Source organism: Pelophylax lessonae (genome assembly GCF_965119305.1).
Source record: "Pelophylax lessonae genome assembly, chromosome: 13".
Classification (NCBI taxonomy): Eukaryota; Metazoa; Chordata; class Amphibia; order Anura; family Ranidae; genus Pelophylax; species Pelophylax lessonae.
The window spans coordinates 24,485,706-24,506,601 of NC_138780.1; the positions used below are offsets into that span (position 1 = coordinate 24,485,706).

At 42.8% G+C, this 20,896-nt stretch overlaps 1 protein-coding gene across 4 annotated transcripts in view; it reads left to right on the forward strand.

The window, feature by feature from the left end:
* The window catches only part of LOC309569621 (cathepsin S-like), a 59,165-nt gene that overhangs the window by 17,682 nt on the left and 20,587 nt on the right, over positions 1-20,896 (forward strand). For all 4 annotated transcript variants that reach the window (XM_082275513.1, XM_082275512.1, XM_082275514.1 and 1 more), the window contains exons 2-3: positions 7,690-7,807; positions 9,713-9,835. In XM_082275513.1, the coding sequence (XP_082131639.1) occupies positions 7,691-7,807; positions 9,713-9,835 (240 nt within the window). In that variant the 5' untranslated portion in view covers position 7,690. The remainder of the gene's footprint in view (positions 1-7,689; positions 7,808-9,712; positions 9,836-20,896) is intronic.

Genomic DNA, 20,896 nt, shown 5'->3' on the forward strand with positions numbered 1-20,896 from the left:
GGGTCAGTAACAGGTAATTCACAGAATACAGGAAACACAGGAGTAAGGGGTACTGGTAGCTGAAGATCATCCAGCAAAATCTAAATTCAGCCATTGACCTTATATAGGGCGTTTGGCACCAGTTAAGGCAATAGGTGTGCATGAACATTGAGTGCGTGCATTTCTGCAAAAATGAGCACGGCCATGTAAAGTACTGGCAGCTATGCCAGGTCTTTTCCTTAGTTCCTGCACATTTTTATTCTTCTGTCTCTATTTTAGCACATGCTTATGTTTATTCTGAATAGCACCCTGGCAGTGTACCAGGCTTTAGTGAGATAAGAGATAAGGCAGGGAGAGGGCTATGGACTGGGGATGGGGCGGGGGGGGGGGGGGAGGGGAGTCACAGAGCTGAGATTGGTCATAAAACTGTTGGATAGTGATTTAGAAAATCTATCCAACAGTTTTATGACCACTCTCACCTCTGTGACTCTTCCCCCCCACCAATCCATAATCCATAGCCCTTTTCCTGCCTTATCTTACTAACTATCCAAGTTTAATTACCACTGCTGTGTATGTCTTGTGTGTGTGTGTGTGTTTCCCTCAGAAATTGACTTATTAACAATCCAATAAAACTTTGTGTATTAGTACTACTTGGACCTTGAAGAAGGGGGTACCACCATGAAAGCTTGTCCTGAAAATTTGGATGTTAGTTTTTTTCTTCCTATTTCATTATTTTTTAATACCTCCCTCCTCCACTATTCTGGCCTAGGCCTGGTCCCGCAGCCTCCTGGGAAACTTACATTACATTTCCTCCTAGGAGGCTGCAGGATCGGCATATATAGAGGCAAAGGGGTGGTCTGGAGGGCAAGCCAGGGAGCAGGTGTGGAGCTAGCAGCCTACACCCAGATGTGGCAGCCTGCTGAAAAGGACCACGATGAGGAGGCAGTACCCAATACTGTGTGGCAACAGTAGATCACAGCGGGACAGCGCTGTGTTTGCTGTGTGGAGGGTATGTGCTATGAAGGTAAGTGGGGAAAAAAACATAGCAGGAGTGGGGGGAGATGAGTACGAATTTAGGAAAAGGCAAAACTAAAGACTATTGTGTGATGGCATCATCATTCATGATGATAAGTGAGGACCACATAGTATACCGTACACCCTTGGTTTGGGGGTCACAACAACATCATTATGCTGTGACAAACAACAGCGCTAATGGTTGCGTTGCACTAGCTGTCTGTGTATTTTATGAGGAAGTTGAGAAATATCTGTCTTATTATCTGAGTTGCAGAGTTAGGACTTTCTTGTGAAATAACTTCAGCTCTGAGATAGGAAAATAAGTGTAATCTCAGCCAAAGCTCTATTTTTTTTGCTTCCGAAAGAGCAGGGGAAGCCTAGATCCTCTGTTGGGTTTCGATTGCTGTATGAGACCCTGTTATATTTCTTTACTTCCTGTCATGGTGACAACATACACTGCATAAATCAAAGAAAGATCTAAACTGACTTGAGTGTATCCATAAAGCTTGCTAGAATTTAACATGAAGGGTAATTGCTGACAGTAGGCTGGACTATGTGATGTAGGTGAAGTGATGACCCTGAAACACCATAGTTGGCAACTTTTTGAAAACATGTTTTTGAAAATATTTGTAAAATGTATTTATTTTGTAAATTCAGTTGTTGGGTAAATATGAAATACTGTATACTGTATAGATATTTCGGAACAGATTTACTAATAATCGAACTTCACCTTGTTCGATTAAAAGAGAAAATCATACTTACCTAAGTGGAAGCAGCATCAATGCTTAGCTGCATCTGTCCCCCGCCGTCTCTAACGATGAGCACTGAGCGATCAAACACTGCTGATTTTTCAGTTCTCATAGAGAGCCGGAAACTGTCAGTCACTGGCTCTCTGCTCTGTCCCTCCAGTGCTCACTGGAGTGCTGGGCTGTGGAGGGGGTGGGGGCGGCTGGCTCAGGCTCTCAAAGGATTGCTGAGAAGCTGAGCCAGGTGCGGGTGTTCTGCCGAAAACTCCATTTCACCACCTTTTCGAACCACCTCACTTACTCCAACCACTCAGCAGCAATAACTGGAGATTTTGATGAATTGGTGTTTTGACAGAACACCAGCAGCGTATACAGTACGGTAGACGACGAGTTGGCTGTTTTGACAGAACACTGGGTAAGGAGGGAAAAAGTTGTCGCCGCCTTGGAGGCAGCCATGTTGTTGGTTACTAGTGGGTGGACTAACAATATCCACTCATTATATTGTGTGCCGTAGTGTATACGCTGCCGGTGTTCTGTGAAAACAGCCAACACGTCAAAATCTCCAATTATTGCTGCTGCAGAGTCACCGGAAGTGAGGTGGTTGGAGATTTTGGTGAGTTGGAGTTTTCGGCAGAACACTGGTCCACCCTGCTGGTTGAATCCCGACCATAAGGTCGCAATCTTTCCCGAGCCTGGGCTGGCTCTCTGATGTCAGCCGACACCAGGTTTCAGCCCACTGTCAGCTGATAACGGGTCACAGGAGTGCAGAACGAACTGCACTCCTGTGATGCACAGGAGAGGTACAGCCAAAGATCTTTGCCTGTACTTCTCTTTTTAAACCTGGAAGCTGATTGATTTCGATAAAGAGCTGCACCAGATTTGCACTGTCCAGTTTTAGGACCCCCCTTCGTATTTACTATTTCCAACTGTATGACCAGAGCAGTGACTCATCTATTCTCCCTACTGCCCTGTCCAGCTTTGTATGGATGTTCAATAGTGAGGGACAATCTCAAAGCCAGAAGCTATTGCTGCTGCACTCTTGCTTTGGAAAACTACATCTACATCACTACACAGATGTGGGGACTTATAGACCCCAGATCTCTCCAAAAAGAGGGCCTGTCATGCTCTATTCCTATTACAAGGAAAGTTTACATTTCTTGTAATAAAAATAAAAGTGATCAAAAAGTAAAAAATTTAAAAAATAAAATAAAACAAATGATAACGAAAAAAAAAAAAATCCCTTAGATCTCTCCTCAATGCTGGAAAGCCTGAGATAAAAAAAAAATCTATTTTAGGCTTTCCATTAAAAAAAAAAACGGCAGTGTTTACATCTGCCAGAGCCGGAAGTGACATCATGATGTCGCTTCCAGCCTCTGAGAGTCATAGAGATGATCAGGGATCATCTGATCCTCGGTCAGCTCTATGGTGAACTTCCACCGCCGGCGGGTTCATTCTCCGGCTCGCCGTTTGCACCGGCCAGACTGGAGATGCACCGGAGGGCAGCGGGAGGGGGGGGGGGGCATCCCTCCTGCCGTCTGTAAAAACAATTCAGCAGCAAAACAGCTGCTATGATTGTTTTTACGGTGCAGGGAATTGCCGGCTGAAAACAAAAATATCTGGATGATCTGCAGCTGCAGGCATAATCCAGATATCACCACTACAAGTCCACAACGCCATATGACGGCGACCCGGGGGAAGTGTTTAAAGGGTAACTCCATTTTTGTAGAAAAAAAATAGCAAATTAAAACAAATTGATCTAGCATATACAATTACTACACATGTTGTAATTAAATGTTATTAGAAATGACCTTTCATTTGCAATCTGCAGCACTGTATCCTCTGTAAAATGCAATATGGCAACTTAGAGGCGTTCTGTACACAGATGGTTTACAGAACGCCCCCAGAAATGTCATTTCCTGCTTGTGTGATTGGCTCACTGATTTTCCCAGAGGCCTGCACTAAGATACAAGTCAGATATTGGGAATCGCCTGCAACAAAAATGTTATTTTTTGGTGAGATACTCCCAAAGGGAAATCACACTTAAAGGGATATTTACAGAGAATAGCGCACACATGAAAAAGAAATGACTATCAAATATAAAGGCAATCCATAAATAAAAATGGGGATGCATACCCTGCCATTTTTCTCATTAAAACACTGCAAGTGCAGTAGCTGGTTGATAAATATAAAATCGCTCCTATTAAATTCACTTCGCACATGGATACAGACAAACAAACAGCTAGGCTAGGAGTTTAGGCTCACTTTTATAAAAATAGTATTTGTTTTTTACGCACATCAGTGATTTTTTTTCATACATTTTGTCACTGCAGATGTACTTCTGCTTTTGGTAAAACATTTCAGGAAATGTGGGGGCAGCATTTGCTTCCCTATGTATAATATCATCAGCTGGAGAAAAAGAAACTTACTTTAAAGCATCCTTTCTCAGCCTTTTTACTCCTTTAAAAAAAAATAATAATTCAGGTCCCAGGTAAACACCTTTTAAAATTAATGGATCGGGGGTCAATGCTCCGTACATAGTTACATAGTTAGTCTGGTTGAAAAAAGTCATAAGTCCATCTAGTTCAACAAATAAAAAAATAAAAAAATTACAATCATATATACACAATCCCATACCTTACCATACATAGTTGATCCAGAGGAAGGCAAAAAAAAAAAAAACAGCAAAAAAGTCTATTGCACATTTTCACAGCTCTTACTGTGAAGAAGCATTTCTGTATTTGGAGATTAAATCTCCTTTCCTCCAGACATAAAGAGTGCCCCCTTGTCCTCTGTGGTGACCTTAAAGTGAATAACTCAACACCAAGTTCACAATATGGACCCCTTATGTATTTATACATGTTGATCATATCCCCCCTTAATCTCCTCTTCTCAAGAGAGAATATATTTGGTTCCTCTAATCTTTCCTCATAGCTAAGCCCCTCCATCCCTCTTATCAGTTTAGTTGCCCTTCTCTGCACTTTCTCTAGTTCCCCAATATCCTTTTTGTGAACTGGTGCCCAAAACTGAACTGCATAATGTTCCTTACATTGGCGGTCAGTGGGAAAAATGCTCCTTACATTGGCGGACAGTGGGAAGAATGCTCCTTACATTGGTGGTCTGTGGGAAGAATGCTCCTTACATTGGCGGACAGTGGGAAGAATGCTCCTTACATTGGTGGTCTGTGGGAAGAATGTTCCTTACATTGATGGCCAGTGGGAAGAATGCTCCTTACATTGATGGTCAGTGGGAAGAATGCTCCTTACATTGATGGCCAGTGGGAAGAATGTTCCTTACATTGATGGCCAGTGGGAAGAATGCTCCTTACATTGGTGGCCAGTGGGAAGAATGTTCCTTACATTGGTGGTCAGTGGGAAGAATGCTCCTTACATTGGTAGTCAGTGGGAAGAATGCTCCATACATTGGTAGTCAGTGGGAAGAATGCTCCTTAAATTGGTAGTTAGTGGGAAGAATGCCCCTACATTGAGGGCTAGTGAGAAGAGTGCCCCTACATTGGATGTCAGTGAGATGAATGATCCACAAATTGGTGGTTAGTGGGAAGAATGCCCCTTACATTGGTGGTCAGTAGGAAGAATGCCCCCCTTATAGTGGTGGTCAAAATGCCAATCTTACAGACAACCTAACAGATGACTGCTAGAAGAAGAAAGGGTTAATGTTCACGCACAAGGTTTAGTGTCAACAGGGGGATGTAGAACACAGTCCATAAGTCCATAGATTTAAGGTCCATGACTAAGGTGAGTACACCTGTAAATTTTATAGTCTGATCCGCAATAGGCACTAAGGGCAGAAACAGCTCTTCTCAAGAGTGAGGCCAGCTCTGCTAATAGAAATGCAAAAAAAAAAGAGAAAAGTGCCTCTAAGTGCAGTATTTGAATAAAATGATTCAGAAAAGTGGACGAGTGAAGACTCGCATATTGGCTGAACAGTAAAGGCTCCTATAGGGCGACAAGCCTGGTGACAGGTGTCCTGCGAGCGTTTGCCTTGGGGTCCCAGATTTAACCGTCGTCTTTCAGGTATTTCTCGTGGTGGACCAGCTGAGAGCGCAACGTCGTTCAGCATGTGCCGTCACCAGAGGACAAGGGGATGCCACAACGCGTTTCAGAGCATGCGTGAGGCTCCAACTCCAAGGACTCGGCAGCTCAAATCTGGGACCCAGAGGAACACACTCGCAGGACACCTGTCACCAGGCTTGCCTCCCTAGATGAGCCTTTATTGTTAAGCTAATATGCGAGTCTTCACTCGTCACTAGTCGGAATCATTTTATTAAAATACTGCGCTTAGAGTCGCTTTTCTCTTTCTTTGCGTAAAAAAATGACTGCTGGCTTTGCAAAAAGGCATTGGGCCAAAAACAATGCATACAGTATTAAATGGGAGGGTAACCCTTCTCAGCAAAATAAGCAACCGCTAGTACTTCCTATTGCAGGCTGACAGCATTAAGCCACTGCCGAGTGTACATAGCATGGTAAATCCGTGCCACATCCCAAAAAATTTAACTATACAAAGACTGGAACACCATGGACTTTATAGGCACTGATAAAATAATTTCATAATTTTATTGATTAGAAATGTTGAAAATATTGAAGATCTCAATATACAATATATACAACTATACAAAAACACATATCCTCATGGAGATAAAAAGACATAAGACAAAACATACCAATACCCTAAAACCAGAACACATGTATCTAACCCTTAGGGGGCAAGATAGAAGAACCCCAAAGGTAGAATGTACAAATATGATTTCACAGTTATTAGGAAACAAAATCCAAGCTTGACATATTTCGCGACATAGTTCTTCAAAACATACCCCAAAGCAGAATCCATAGTAGAATCATCGGGGCAAGGGAAAAAAATCCCTAGCTGATTGCTAGAGTTTGCATAAACTACAGTTCAGGGTAAGACAGCCAATGCCGACTAAACAGGTTAGTCTGTAGACCAGATGATGTCTCCTGATTAAACTGTGCCTCCCAATGTTTACTAATAGTAAGATATGTTTAAGAGAAAAAAGGGTAATTGGGCTTCAAACTATGGCCCTCCAGTTGTTCAGGAACTACAATTCCCATCATGCCTAGTCATGTCTGTGAATGTTAAGAGTTTTACAATGCCTCATGGGATGTGTAGTTCCGCAACAGCTAGAGGGCTGTAGTTTGAGGATCCCTGGTATAGGTCATATACTAACGACCTATGCTTATTAGAAGGGAATTGATATCAAAGATGGTTAAAGAGTTGGTCAGTTTTGAGAGGGCCTATTACCTATTGTAGGACAGCCAAGCATCCTTCCAAATAGAAATCTCATTAACCATAGTAGTCCCCGATGCTCCCCTGACGGAACCCCAGGGTACGTGGATCTGTGCTGTGCTGTAGTGTATGTTCGGAACTGCTGCTACTACTTGGGCGGCAGGTGGCGGGTCTGGCGGTGGCAGTGTGGAAGGCAAAATCAGAAGTACTAACGGGGCACTCTGCAGAAGGATGTAAGGGGGCACACTGGAGGATGTAAGGGGGCACTGTGGAGGTACTGAGGGTGCACTCTGGAAGATGTAAGGGGGCACTCTGAAGGTTGTAAGGGGGCACTCTGTGGGCAATGATGTGCAGTAAAAAATATGCTCCATAGGTAAAAATAAAGTCATCTGGAGTTGGCAACATGTTAAGGGAGGAAAGGGCCCCCGGGCTCAGGGGGGGCCCTCGTGATTTTTTTTCTTTTTTTTTTGCACTGGGCCCCTGAAGGTTTTAGTTACGCCTCTGGATCTTTCTTTAGTCTGTAATCTAACTTTTGGAAAGTTACTGAAACATTATGACTATTGGTTTCAATACTTTATTTTGTACATCACGGCTTTCATTGATTTAGCATCCTCTGCTAATGTTTAGATCCATAGTAAATATATAAGAAAAGTGCAAAATCATACATATGCCTCTTGTTTCTTCTTTACAGAATGAAGTCTCTGGTGTGTATCTTGTTGGCTGCCACTGTAGCATCGTCTATAGACCCAGCACTGGACAACCACTGGACACTATGGAAAGTCACCCACAATAAGAAATATGACCATGAGGTATGGATCAGATAAAACATAAGAAGATCTGATTTACTGCTTATCTGCCAGAAACATGAATCAATTCTAAAGCGATAAATAAACCCAAAAATGTAATATATTGCAACTTACCACTCATTAGATGTGGTGGCTGCGTCAGTTTTCTTTCCTTTGGTTTTTGTCTCCCTCTGTTTTCACCTGGTGATGTGGCCAGTAGCACACCTCTTGTTTTAGTGAGACACAAATCTGGAGAAATGAGAACAGGAGGCACAGCAGACAGTGGCATTTTCATTCTGGGGGGTAGTGTTAACTGTATTAGCACATTTAGAACCACTGATAAATTGGGAGTATTCTGTGAAGTTCTGGCCCCCAGTCTTCAGAAGGGATGTGTTGGAGCTGGAGAGAGTCCAAAGAAGGACAACCAAATTAATAAGGGGATTGGACTAGGACTTATGAGGAGCGACTTCAAGCACTAAATGTATTCTCGCTGGAGAAGAGACGCTTGAGAGTGGACATGATAGCGATTAGTGATCGACTGATATCGGTTTTTCGTTGCCGGTACCGATATTTTGGCCATTGCATATCGGTATCGGCCAATATTGGCCGATATTTTCGTACATTTAAAAACATTTTTTTTTTTATCAATTGACAGGTACTCTTGTGGAGGAATCTGGGGGTCTAAAAGACCCCAAACCCCTTCTCTGCACTTAAAAGCATTCAAAACTCCAAGTTTGGCTGTTTCAAAGCTGTCATAGTTTTGAATTTGGCACAGAGTACCCGGAAGTGATGTCATGACTGGAATGCGGCTTTGATCCTGTCTTCGGCGGCCGTGCAGGCTGGTTGCCCGGGTCTCCCGGTGGGACAGGAGACCCAGGCGAGCCGCGGAAGGCGGCGGGAGGGTGAGGGGACACCCCCCCCCTGCTCCTTGTAATGACAGCCGAGCAGCTTCTCAGCCGCTTTGGTTGTCATTACAAGACAGCCGACCCTCGGCTATGGACGCCGGTACCGGGGTGATGACTCTAGCTGCAGGCATCACTCTGGTACAAGCACTTTCCTGAAATATCGCTAATATCGGCCACCTTGGTGGCCATTTCTGATATATCGGGGAAAGTGCATATCGGCCCTCGATAAATTTTGCTTTGCTGATAATCAGTCGATTACTAATAGTATTTACAAATACCTCAATGGTGATCCCAGCATACAAAAAAAACATTTCACTCGAGTGTGTAAGAGGACACTGGGCCACACAAAGAGAATGGAGAAAAGGCAATTTAACCTTAAGCTGAGCAGGGGTTTTTTTACTGTCAGGGCGGTAAGAATGTGGAACTCTCTTCCACAATTGGTGGTGTCAGGGGGGAGTATTGATATTTTTAAAAGACTCTTGGAAACTGACACACACACACACCTACACAGGTTGAACTGTATGGACTATTATCTTTATTCAACCTTAACTACTATGTAACTATGTAAATTGAAGCCAAACTCCAGCTCCCACTTTATAAGCACTTACAGCAAACTTTCTTTCCCCTTTGGGATAAGGCTCCATGCACGCTAGCATTTTTTAAGCTCCTAGAAGCTGATATCAACATTTTTATTTCTGCTCCATGCATACTACATAAGGCTATTATTAGAAAATAACAGATTTGCTGGCTAGAATCACCAGATGAAAATAAAATAAAGTCTAAAAAAAGGAAAAAAATGCAGCCATCACATCTAAGAATTGATAAGCTGCAAAAAAAACAAATGTTTGCTTTTGGGTTTAATGCTGCTTTTATTGTCAATATATATAGTTTGGTTTACAATCAATTGGCTACTTTTGCTTACAACTGAATAATTCAGATGTGTGTTGGGACCTATTAATGGTTTAACATATCTATGTATGCACACACCTATCATACATCAATGTTTGTATTGTACATTTTCTAGAGAGAAGACCTGACAAGGAGAATGATTTGGGAAAAGAACTTGAAGTTTGTCACGCTACATAACCTGGAATATGAATTAGGGGTTCACTCATTCACAGTTGGAATGAACCATCTTGCTGATATGGTATGTATGGCTAATTCTCAAATGCATTATTGACTTGTGAGTGAGAATCAATAGTAGAAATATAAAGTTTGCTTCAGTGTAACATTTTTCAAAAATCTTATAATGTTCAACATGGCAGAGCCATTTGTTTCCGCCGAGAAGTCGGGAAACACCATAATATTGTGGGTGTGCAGGGGGATATTGCCCTTTTCTCTCGTTAAATGGAGAATGGCTTCCCGATCTTTAAAGTTAAGAAACTTGGCTATGAACACTCTCGGGGGGGGGGGGGGGGGCTCCCAGAGGCGATTTCTTATCCGGCATGCAGTGTGCGCGCTGCACCACAAAAGCCTGTGAGTAGGCAGCTCGCCCGTAGGTAGAGATGAGCAATTCCTCCAGAAAAGTTGCAGGACAACTACCCTCTGAGTCCTCCGGCAGACCAACAAAGTGTAAGTTATTGCGCTGCATACGATTTTCCAAGTCATCCTGTTTCTGCTGTAACTGGGTGATGTGGCGGCTTGCTCGTCAGCCGAGTCCTGGAGAGCAGGGACAACATCCTCCACGTGGCTTATGTGCTGCTCTATTTCCCCCACACGGTCCCACAGCTTCTGGAAGTCCTGATGGATCAGTGAGATGTCTATTTTCCCCTCTTCCAGCTTAGAAGTAAGTGTAGCTTGGCAAGCAGAGATCCCATCCAGGATCTCTGTGTTCCCCGCAGCCTGCGGACACGAGGTACCTGGGAGGGAGCTGCCATTTTTGGCCTGTACTTCTCCGTCCTGTCGTCGGAATTTGTCAAGTTTAGCAACCGACTCTGAAGCCTTGCGAGGGGGGACATAACGGCAGACAACTTCGGGTTACTGGTAGTGGTATATCGGGTGTGATAACTCAGCAAAGGAGTATCAGGATAGTAGAAAGGATAAGATAGCCCGGAGAGCTCAGCTCAGACACATCCTATCTCATGCAGCTTCAGGCCACGCCCCAGCTGGCAGAGCCATTTGTACCACAAAACATGAAGTGTTTGCCACCTGTAGTGTCACTCTAGGGTCCATGTATATAAATGAAAAAGTGCGCTGATAAATGTGAGTGTGCTGCTACCAAAGGTGTACAAATGAAATAGTGTAAAAAAGTCTGGTGCGCTACTATATTGCAATAAAATGAACAATGTCAATCATGCATACAAAATAGTGTACAAACAATTTGAAACAATTTAAAACAAATGAAAATGTGAGTGAACAAAGTCTCTGGTTTCTCTTGCAAATCAATATAATGTGTTTTCCGTGAACAACTCCACCAGAAAAAAGCTAACTAGATGAATGGGCAAATGAAGTCCAGTGTTCATGTAAATTCCAAAAATAATCACTGGTGGCCGTGAGAAAAACAAGTGCTGCTGCAAATCAACGAACGTGACGTGAAAATCCCATCACCTGGTGAATTCACCGCTTACCAGCTTTAAGTAGATTTAGGGCAGATAGACAAAATATGAATCCAAAGGGACCTCTGCAGATAACCAAAGGGAGTGCTATGTTGGAATCCACCCTTGTGTGTGACAGGGGAGGGGGGGGGGGCAGCTACTTACCAGATCCCACTGTTTCCAAACATGTAATGAGTGTGGTGCATGATGTGAGTGTAGCACCCTCCTAGGTAGGTGCTAGTGAGAGAGTATAGTTTTTGGCTCTGTCTGCCTATCAGAGGAGTAGCAAGCAAATCTATCAGGGAGCAGGATCTGTTAGTGAGGTCTGGTCAGAGTGCTCGGTATGTAATTCATTGTGTCTAGTGTGTTTCACACTGGTCCAATTGGGAGGCATGTTGGACAGTGGGAGGAAACCTGATTAATGGATACATAGGCTTTGATACAGTCCTGGTGACTGGCAGAGACAGGCTGTCTTGGTGCATTTTGGAATACTGTATAAAAGCCAGGAGCACATGTGCTGGCGGTCTTTGGCTGGAGGGCAGAGTCCTGGAGGGAGGGTGGCGGCTGCCTCCTCCTCTGTAGCAGTGGCACATGGAATCAGGAGGTCGTCCTGAGGACCAGAGGAACAGAGCTGAACCCAGAGGTCCAGGAAAGCTGACTGAGGGGGAGACACTGGAGACCCTAGAAAAACAGTATCGTGAGTTCAGGGGATCATGTCTAGGGGCCTGACCTGAGGGGGGCCACCCCGGAGTAGAATAGTCAGTGGACGGGTGTCAGTGATCAAGAAAGAGGATACTAGGAGAGTGTCCTGAAAATAACTTTAGTTCATCAAGTCATCTGGAAAGAGACTTAACCCTAAATCCACCTAAGTAGCAAGGTGGATCAGCAGCCTGGCTGTATCAAGAGATAGATGTCCTCCAACGTCTTGTGCATAGTTAATCTGGAGTATCCCACTATTCCCTTCTCCTATTCCTAACTTATAAATAAAACACAAAACAACTACATACCCCTGGACTAATTATTGACTGAGCCAAGAAGTAAAGTGATAGACTTGAATGCCAAAGTTGCTAACAGTAACCCAGGAGGGACACAAAAATGTGAAAATCCAGCAGTCCTCAAGGGGGCAGTGCTACATGAGCAGTGGACATGGGGACACATGGAAATCTGTTGCAGAAGGGATGCAATGAACTTAAATCTAATTACAGTAATTTGTAATAGATAACAACTTAGACCTCCAATATGACTTAAATGCATTTGCCCCTATAAATATGACTACTTGAAAAGCAAATTACTTTAGTTGGAGCATGTTTGTGTTATCTAGCAACATGTAGCTCCTAGATGTACAATAGCATTTCATAAGTTGTCAGTGTACTTTTATGCAATGGAGTAGACAAATGAGTCAACTGGTGCAATAGTTTTCCTCTTCTCCTTTTTGCATTTTACCCCTCCCTTTTATGACTGAGAAGAACAGCAAAAACAAGGAAGAGAACAGTTTAATCTCATAAGTAAAACTTAATTTAAAAAAAATGTAATAAAAATAGTTCAGTTTACTGCATTTTTAGATACAACTAAACATGAGTACCTGAATCTGTCTTGATGTCAGCTCCCTGTCATCTCCTGCACAGCCGCCCTTTCTATGGGGGGGGGGGGGGGGGGTGAACGGGCAACACTTGTAATTTAATAAAATAAAAGTATAGCAGGATATAATAAAGTAATTAACAGTATTTAGAACACTTCTATCTTGCTGTTGCGCTTAAAATAATCAAACCCTTCAGAAAAATTCTCTGTGCGCTTTACAGCGATCTTCGGGCATTACCCAACTTTACCCCTAAACTTCTTTCTCCTCCTCTTAAAGTATTTCCCCTAATGATTAAATTTACATTTACCTTGTTCTTGTAGAAAGAAACAACCTTTTTTTTTTTTTTTAATCTGTATATTGACTTTTTGGCACAACAGACAACACTTAACAAGTAAAACATTCACATGGATGGGCCCTCGCAGATGTCCTCTTTCGGAAAACTTTACAAACACATCACAGTAAACCAAAATGAGGGTTACATCATTTAAGGATATAATGTGGCTCCCATCACACAATGACAACATCAAAAGAAAATTTTCCGTAAACTGTGAGTGAGTTGATTGGTATAATGGCACCACAGTAAGGTGGAGAAGATGGAAGAAGTCTCAGGTGATTAAGATACTTTAGCCCGTGGACATATCTGAGGCGGTAGAGGGCTCAGCCAACCACTTGGACCAAAACTTGTCATGTTTCGGGGGCAACCCCTGTTGGCATTGGTGTCTTTATAGCGAGGCAGGCTATTATTCACCAGTTGTTTCCAGAAAGACAGGCCAGGGGGAGCAGATTTCTTCCAAGATAAAGTTATGGCTTTTCTGGCATAAAATAGGGCTAGGTTCACAAAAGTATGCTCAGCCAGACCCAGGATAGAAAGAAACAACTTTAAACACTTTCTTTGATACCATTGGGATGTAAATTCTTACAAGGGCAGCTGCTGGGAGCTAAGTTCTTACAGCCATAAGAGCATGCCACCCCCAAAACTACATCTCCCAAGAACCCTTTCCCTACACAATGTGTGGACAGGATTTGGAAGTCAAGACAGCAGCATTGTTTTGCTGAGAAAGAAATCAAATTAGGCATGTGGAATTGGACATAGAGCGGTAGACTATGTGGATTTCTGTACCCTAGCAGGCAGAGCTGACAATGTTGATATTTCAGTGCAGAAGAAGCACCGTGCTAAGAAAGAAAAAAGTCCCAAAAGCCACACATTACAACAAAAAAGGGAAGAAAGCAGTGCCTTCTGAGTGTAGTATTAAGTTGTTTAATCAGAGGCAACAAATTGGCAACTTACAAGATAAAAGCAATTACAAATGCTCATCAGTAACGGTAAACACCGCTGTAACCGGACGGTCAGGGCTCGCTGGATCCCGTTATGGGGTCCTCTTATGGGACTTTTCTTTCTACGCACCAATATGCATGGAACTGGGATGAGCTCTGTCCCTGAATGCACTCCTAGTGACCGACAGCAGATGAGGACCTGTCGGAGCCTTGTGCAGCACTCTTAGTTTTGGTATAGGTGCACAGAAGAAGCACCATGTTAGCAGTCAAAACAGGGAGTTAAGCCCCGTACACGCGCACAGATTGTTGGCCATAAATTGTTGGCCAACGTCCGATCTGCCGATTGTAGGCTTGTTAGTATGATGCTTCCGACAACCAACTGCGAATTTTCGGCCGAAAAAAATCTGGTGTGCATGCTACAAAATTTTTGTTGGCCAACAAAGAACGGCCGATTGTTCCTCAGTCAGTACAGTACAGATTTCAGCAGACAAAAATCAGATGAGCAAGACTGGGCATGCTCAGAGAAGAAAAAACACACTGAAAGTCAACCAGAACATGACATCACTTCTGAAGTTGGTTTTTGTTGGCCAACAAAAGTCCAGTGCAAGTCTAGAGCACATTTCAACCAACAACACTGGACAAAAGTTGGCCGATCAGTTGGTCAACAATCTGTGCGTGTGTACGGGGCTTTAGGGGATCATTAGTATTTTTCTGTATTTGCAATATTGTTAAAGGAATAATTTTGACCTGAGAAACACTTCAAGCACACTCTCTTCCAGAATATAACAACCTTATATTTAAATTCCACCATATTCTATAAAGGTGGAATCATGCTTCTTCATACAGAACTTCTGGACCTTGGTTACAGGCTAAAATTATCCCTGCCTCCCCAATACTGAAAAGAATATAACCCATTTGTTTCAGTTTCAATACATTTTTAATTAAAGTGGAGTTCCACCCATTTTTGGAACTTTAGATCTTTGTAATCCCCTTTAAAATGGCTTTTACCAATGGAAACTTTTTTTTTTTTTTTTGCTAGTAAATACCTTAATTTTGGCTTTATTCCTCCTCTCCTCACTTCCTGGTCCGATCGGCGATGACGTCATTCGGCGATCCGCAGTGTCTGCTGGGATGTATTCTACTTGCAGTAGCTGTATCTGTACTGAGCCGTGCCTGCCCCGCCTCCGCCCCGCCTCCTCTCATTGAATTGCATTGTATGAATGTATTAAGGCTGTTCTCTGCCCAGCCTCCGCCCCGCCTCCTCTCATTGAGTTGTATTGAGAGGAGGCGGGGCGGAGGCTGGGCAGAGAACAGCCTTAATACATTCATACAATGCAATTCAATGAGAGGAGGCGGGGCGGAGGCGGGGCAGGCACGGCTCAGTACAGATACAGCTACTGCAAGTAGAATACATCCCAGCAGACACTGCGGATCGCCGAATGACGTCATCGCCGATCGGACCAGGAAGTGAGGAGAGGAGGAATAAAGCCAAAATTAAGGTATTTACTAGCAAAAAAAAAAAAAAAGGTTTCCATTGGTAAAAGCCGTTTTAAAGGGGATTACAAAGATCTATGTATTCCAACCTATTAAAAATGGGTGGAACTCCGCTTTAAAAAGATCGTTGCCCTGTCAGGGTCTAGAAAGCGACCGTGACCCAGAATTCTCAACCAGGCAGGTTGAGGGGCTCCAGGGAGCTTGTGAAATGAAGAGGAAACTGGCTTTTCAGTTTCCTCTGTGTTTGGGACCTGGAGCCTGGAGATTTCGAATTGATCCGAGTGGGATGAAATCTCGAATCATAGGTCCAGCTATTCAGTATAGCCAGCATACTAATTGGCCAGGTGTGTGCTGGGCTTTTAATAATGACCTGACCATGGTTCTGGGCTCCACCTCGGCAGACATGAGGTCTGGCCCAGTAGTCAGGTAGGCTCCACATGGAAGTCAGTGTAGCACAAGGCTGCTATCCGTGTGCACCCTGTTTGGTGAGCTAAGTCTGTAGGAAACAGACAAGGGCCTGGAGTTTAAAGGCCCGTACACACGTACCGATCGTCGTCATACAAACGTCGGCGGACGAAAGATCTGCCGATTGTACGCTTGTTAGTATGGTGCCTCCGACAGCTGTCTGCGCACATTCTGCGGACAAGAGTCTTTCTTGCAAACATAAAAATTTTTGTATGCCGACACCAGAACGGACGATTGTTCGCCTGTCAGTACAGAAATCAGCCGACAGACCGCAGATTTGCAAGACTGGGCATGCTCAGAAAAGAAAAAACACAGGGAAAGTTAACCATTACATGACATCACTTCTGCAGTCAGCTGAAGTCGGCGGACAAAATTCTTGTGCTGTCTTTGCACTTTTCAACAGACACCGACAGCCCGGGGAGAAAAGACGAACGTTTGTATGACGACGATCGGTACGTGTGTACGGGCCTTTAGGCCATAGCAGCAGTGCTGCAAGTACAAGCCAGAAGGGCTGAATGTTATTTATGGTAAAGGAAAAGAAATGATGAAAACCCCTGTGAGGGAAACCTACGTTTGTGTTTTTCCGAAATTTCTTTTAATAAAAATGGGCAAGAAAAGCCCTTAAAAAGAAGACAAGCGAGCGGCGGTGTCCCTCAAACACTCTACCTTTGATGCTATTCCTCAAAAGATATATAAACAATATAAATAATCACAGGATGAATATAGAGGTATATATTATTGTGCAACATAGTGTACAAAGGACATTGGCGCCTATTCATGGTATGATATTGATATGGAATGATATTGTTATACAAGCCTCAGGAGGATCCTGTTAAAGTAAAAGAAGCAGTCAGAAAAAGATTGTGTAGCACCCTGTAGATAATATACAGTATGTACGTACACTGACACATACATGTGAGGATCAAGTGACAGTTTCATAGTAGGTCATCTAATAGCTGGCTATACACAAGAGCATCAATTTCTATACCTAGATAGGGTGTCTGAGACATGGAGTGCTTGGGAAACCCCTATGGCCCAGGCCAACAAAAGCTATAACCCAGGGAAATATAAAACCAGAAAAAATTAATAAAAAAACATTGTTGGTGAGAAGGAATCTGCAGGGAGTAGAAGGTGAAAATGGGTAGAGAAGGAAAAGGTTAAAGAGGAATGGAAGTTGACCATCGTGGGCATCTCCGCATGAACCTGGACGACAAACTATTCATGTTGAAACTAGGTGGTCTATAGGAAGTCATGGCCATCTCCTGGAAAATAATAAAAGATCCATGGAGTCCAAACCTTTTTACATTATTTTTTATTTCATCATGAAGGAAGGTCTCCGGCTCTTCATTGACTAGGTACCATTACTTTTTTTTGTTTAACCTGTTAAAAACCTTAAAGCCCCGTACACACGATAAGACTATCGAACGATCTGTCGTCCGTGTTTTGTGGCATGCTAGTCTGATGTGGAAAGTGAAGAGGTTATTTTCATACAAATTTTCCCGTACAACAGAATTCTACTTCAGAAGTGATGTCATGTGTTGGATTGATTTATATGCGTTCTTTCGTCTCTTAGCATGCCTAGTCTTGCTCTTAAGATTTTCTTCCGTCGAAATCCGTACTAATGAGACGAAAATCGGACGTTGTATTACGGACGACAAAAAATTTATAGCCTGCACAACAGGATTTTGTCAGCCGAAAAGTCGGAGTTGGTTGTCGAAAGCACCATACTAACAATCCGAAAATCGGCAGATCGGTCGTCGGACGAATTTTCCCTTCAGATTTTCTTATCGTGTGTACGGGGCTTTAAGCTCCTGAAGAAGAGCATCTGTCACAAAACATATTGAGTAGGACTATGACCTGGACATCATCACCCCTTTAAGCAGCTACTATTAAGTATTAGAGAATTGGGAACCCATCTCCCATGCTCTCTGTTGCTTTGCTAATCCGGGGGGGGGGGGGGGGGGTTCTATTCCAATTATGAGGGCTGATAATGGTACCAGTAATGTGTACTGTTGTCTATCAAACAAAATGTGTGATGGTACTAATGTAATAATTTTTAATCTTTTGTATTTTCAAAAAAATATTTACATTTTAATTAATATTTGAGTTTGTCCTGCCAATAAAGTCCAGCCTTTTCTCCTATATCTATGAACACTTTGGTTTCTACTAGTTTTACTTTAAAGAATAAGTAAACCCAGCATTTCACATTCCTGATATGTGCCTGCTGTACCATGTAGTTGATATAAAAAGTCTACTCACCCCTGTTAAAATGTCAGATTTCTGTGATGTAAAAAAAATAAGACAAAGATAAATCCTTTCAGAACTTTTCCACCTTTAATGGGACCTATAAACTGTACAACTCAGTTGAACAACAAACTGAATTTGTTTAGGTGGAGGGAAGTAAAAATGAAAAACGAAAACAATATGGTTGCATAAGTGTGCACACCCTTAAACTAATAATGTACTTTGCTGAAGCACTATTTGGTTTTATTACAGCACTCAGTCTTTTTTGGTATGAGTCTATTAGCATGGCACATCTTGATTTGGCAATATTTGCCCTCTATTTTTTGCAGATAAACACTCCAAATGTGTCAAATTGCGAGGGCATCTCCTGTGCACAGCCCTCTTCAGATCACCCCATAGATTTTTAATCAGATTCAGGTCTGGGCTCTGGCTGTGCCATTCCAGAACTTTAATCTTCTTCTGGTGAAGCCATTCCTTTACTGATTTGGATGTATGCTTTGGGTCATTCGCATGCTGAAAGATGAAGTTCCTCTTCATGTTCAGCTTTCTAGCAAAAGCCTGAAGGTTTTGTGCCACCTGTGTTTTTGGAACTGTTCATAATTCCCTCTACCTTGACTAAGGTCCCTTTTCCAGTTGAAGCAAAACAGCCCCAAAGCATGATGCTGCCACCACCATGCTTCACAGTGTGTATGGTGTTCTTTTGGTGATGTGCAGTGTTGTTTTTGCGCCAAACAGATCTTTTGGAAATATGGACAAAAAGTTCAACCTTGGTTTCCTCAGACCATAACACATTTTCCCACATGCTTATGGGAGAATTCAGATGTGTTTCTGCGAAATGTAGCCAGGCTTGAATGTTTTTCATTGTAAGAAAAGGCTTCCGTCTTGCCACTCTACCCCATAGCCCAGATATATAGGAGATTGTTGTCACATGCACCACACAGCCAGTACTTGCCAGATATTCCTGCAGCTCCTTTAATGTTGCTGTAGGCCTCTTGGCAGCCTCCCTGACCAATTTTCTTCTTGTCTTTTCATCAATTTTGGAGGGACGTCCAGTTCTTGGTAATCTCACGGTTGTGCCATATTTTCTCCCCTTGATGATGACTGTCTTCACTGTGTTTCATGGTATATCTAATGCCTTGGAAATTCTTTTGTACCCTTCTCCTGACTGATACGTTTTAACAATGAGATCCCTCTGATGCTTTGGAAGCTCTCTGAGGACCATGGCTTTTGCAGAGAGATGCGACTAAGAAAATGTCAGGAAAGACCTACTAGAACAGCTGAACTTTATTTGGGGTTAATCAGAAGCACTTTAATTGAGGACAGGTGTGTACTGACTCCGTATTTACCATGAGTTTAAATATGATTGCCTAATTCTGAACACAGCTACATCCCCAGTTATGAGAGGGTGTGCACACTTATGCAACCACATTATTTTAGTTTTCTATTTTTACCCCCCCCCCCCCCCCCCCCATAAAAGATCTCAGTTTGTTGTTTAACTGAGTTGTACAGTTTAGTGATCATATTAAAAGGTGAAAAAGTGAAATGATTAGTCTTTGTATCATTTTTTTACATCACAGAAACCTGACATTTTAACAGGGGTTTGTAGACTTTTTTTTATATCCACTTTACTTGTGTAAACAGTATCATATTCTCTTTGTATTGCTTCCTTTGTGTGAAATCCCGATGTTCCTGCCAGTCCCTCTGCTTTCCTATTAAATACTGACCACAATAGGCATGAGAGCAAAGTGCGGCAAGTTCTCTGGCTGTGTTGGGAACTCAGTAAACAACAACAGACACAGGGGTGCATAGGCCTAGTGCATTATCCTTTGGATGATTTATTTAAAAGTAGAAGGATTAAAAATACTCACAAACGAGTTCTTGTTAAAAAGCATATCACATAAGGAACGCAGTCTTCAGCAAAGGAATCCGAGGGTGAGTTGTCCCTTAAATTCGTGAAGGTTAACGCGTTTCAAGGCTTAGCCTCTTCCTCAGAGCCTCTGAGGAAGAGGCTAAGCCTCGAAACGCGTTAGCCTTCACGAATTCAAGGGACAACTCACCTTTGGATCCCTTTACCGAGGACTGCGTTCCTTATGTGATATGCTTTTTAATAAGAACTCGTTTGTGAGTATTTTTAATTTTTCTACTTTTAAATAAATCATCCAAAGGATAATGCACTAGGCCTATGCGCCCCTGCGTTTGTTGTTGTTTACAGTGTTTCCAGACTCCCCTGGTCATGTAAGGGGCAGCAAGGCCGTAGCATTCCTCCTGGGTTGTCGTGTCAACAGCACCAGTAACAGTGGAAAGACCCTAATAAGGTGGACTAGAGTCTACACCACTCTGAGCGCAGGGAACAGGTGCTTTGCACCAAAAACTTTATGTGTTGGGAACTCAGCCTGTTCTCTTCCAATGATCACACTTGTCCTGACACCATCACCCCTGCACAGATATTCACTGGGAAGACCAGTGTGCTACAGTTTCTCCTCCCTTAGCTCTCTAAGCTCCATATGCAGCTGAGAACAGAGGGTATGTGATCACTTACAAAAAAAAAAGTATTTAATGTTTTTATATGTATACACAAATGTTTTAACTTTCATTTCTTTTTTGAACTGAATGGGTT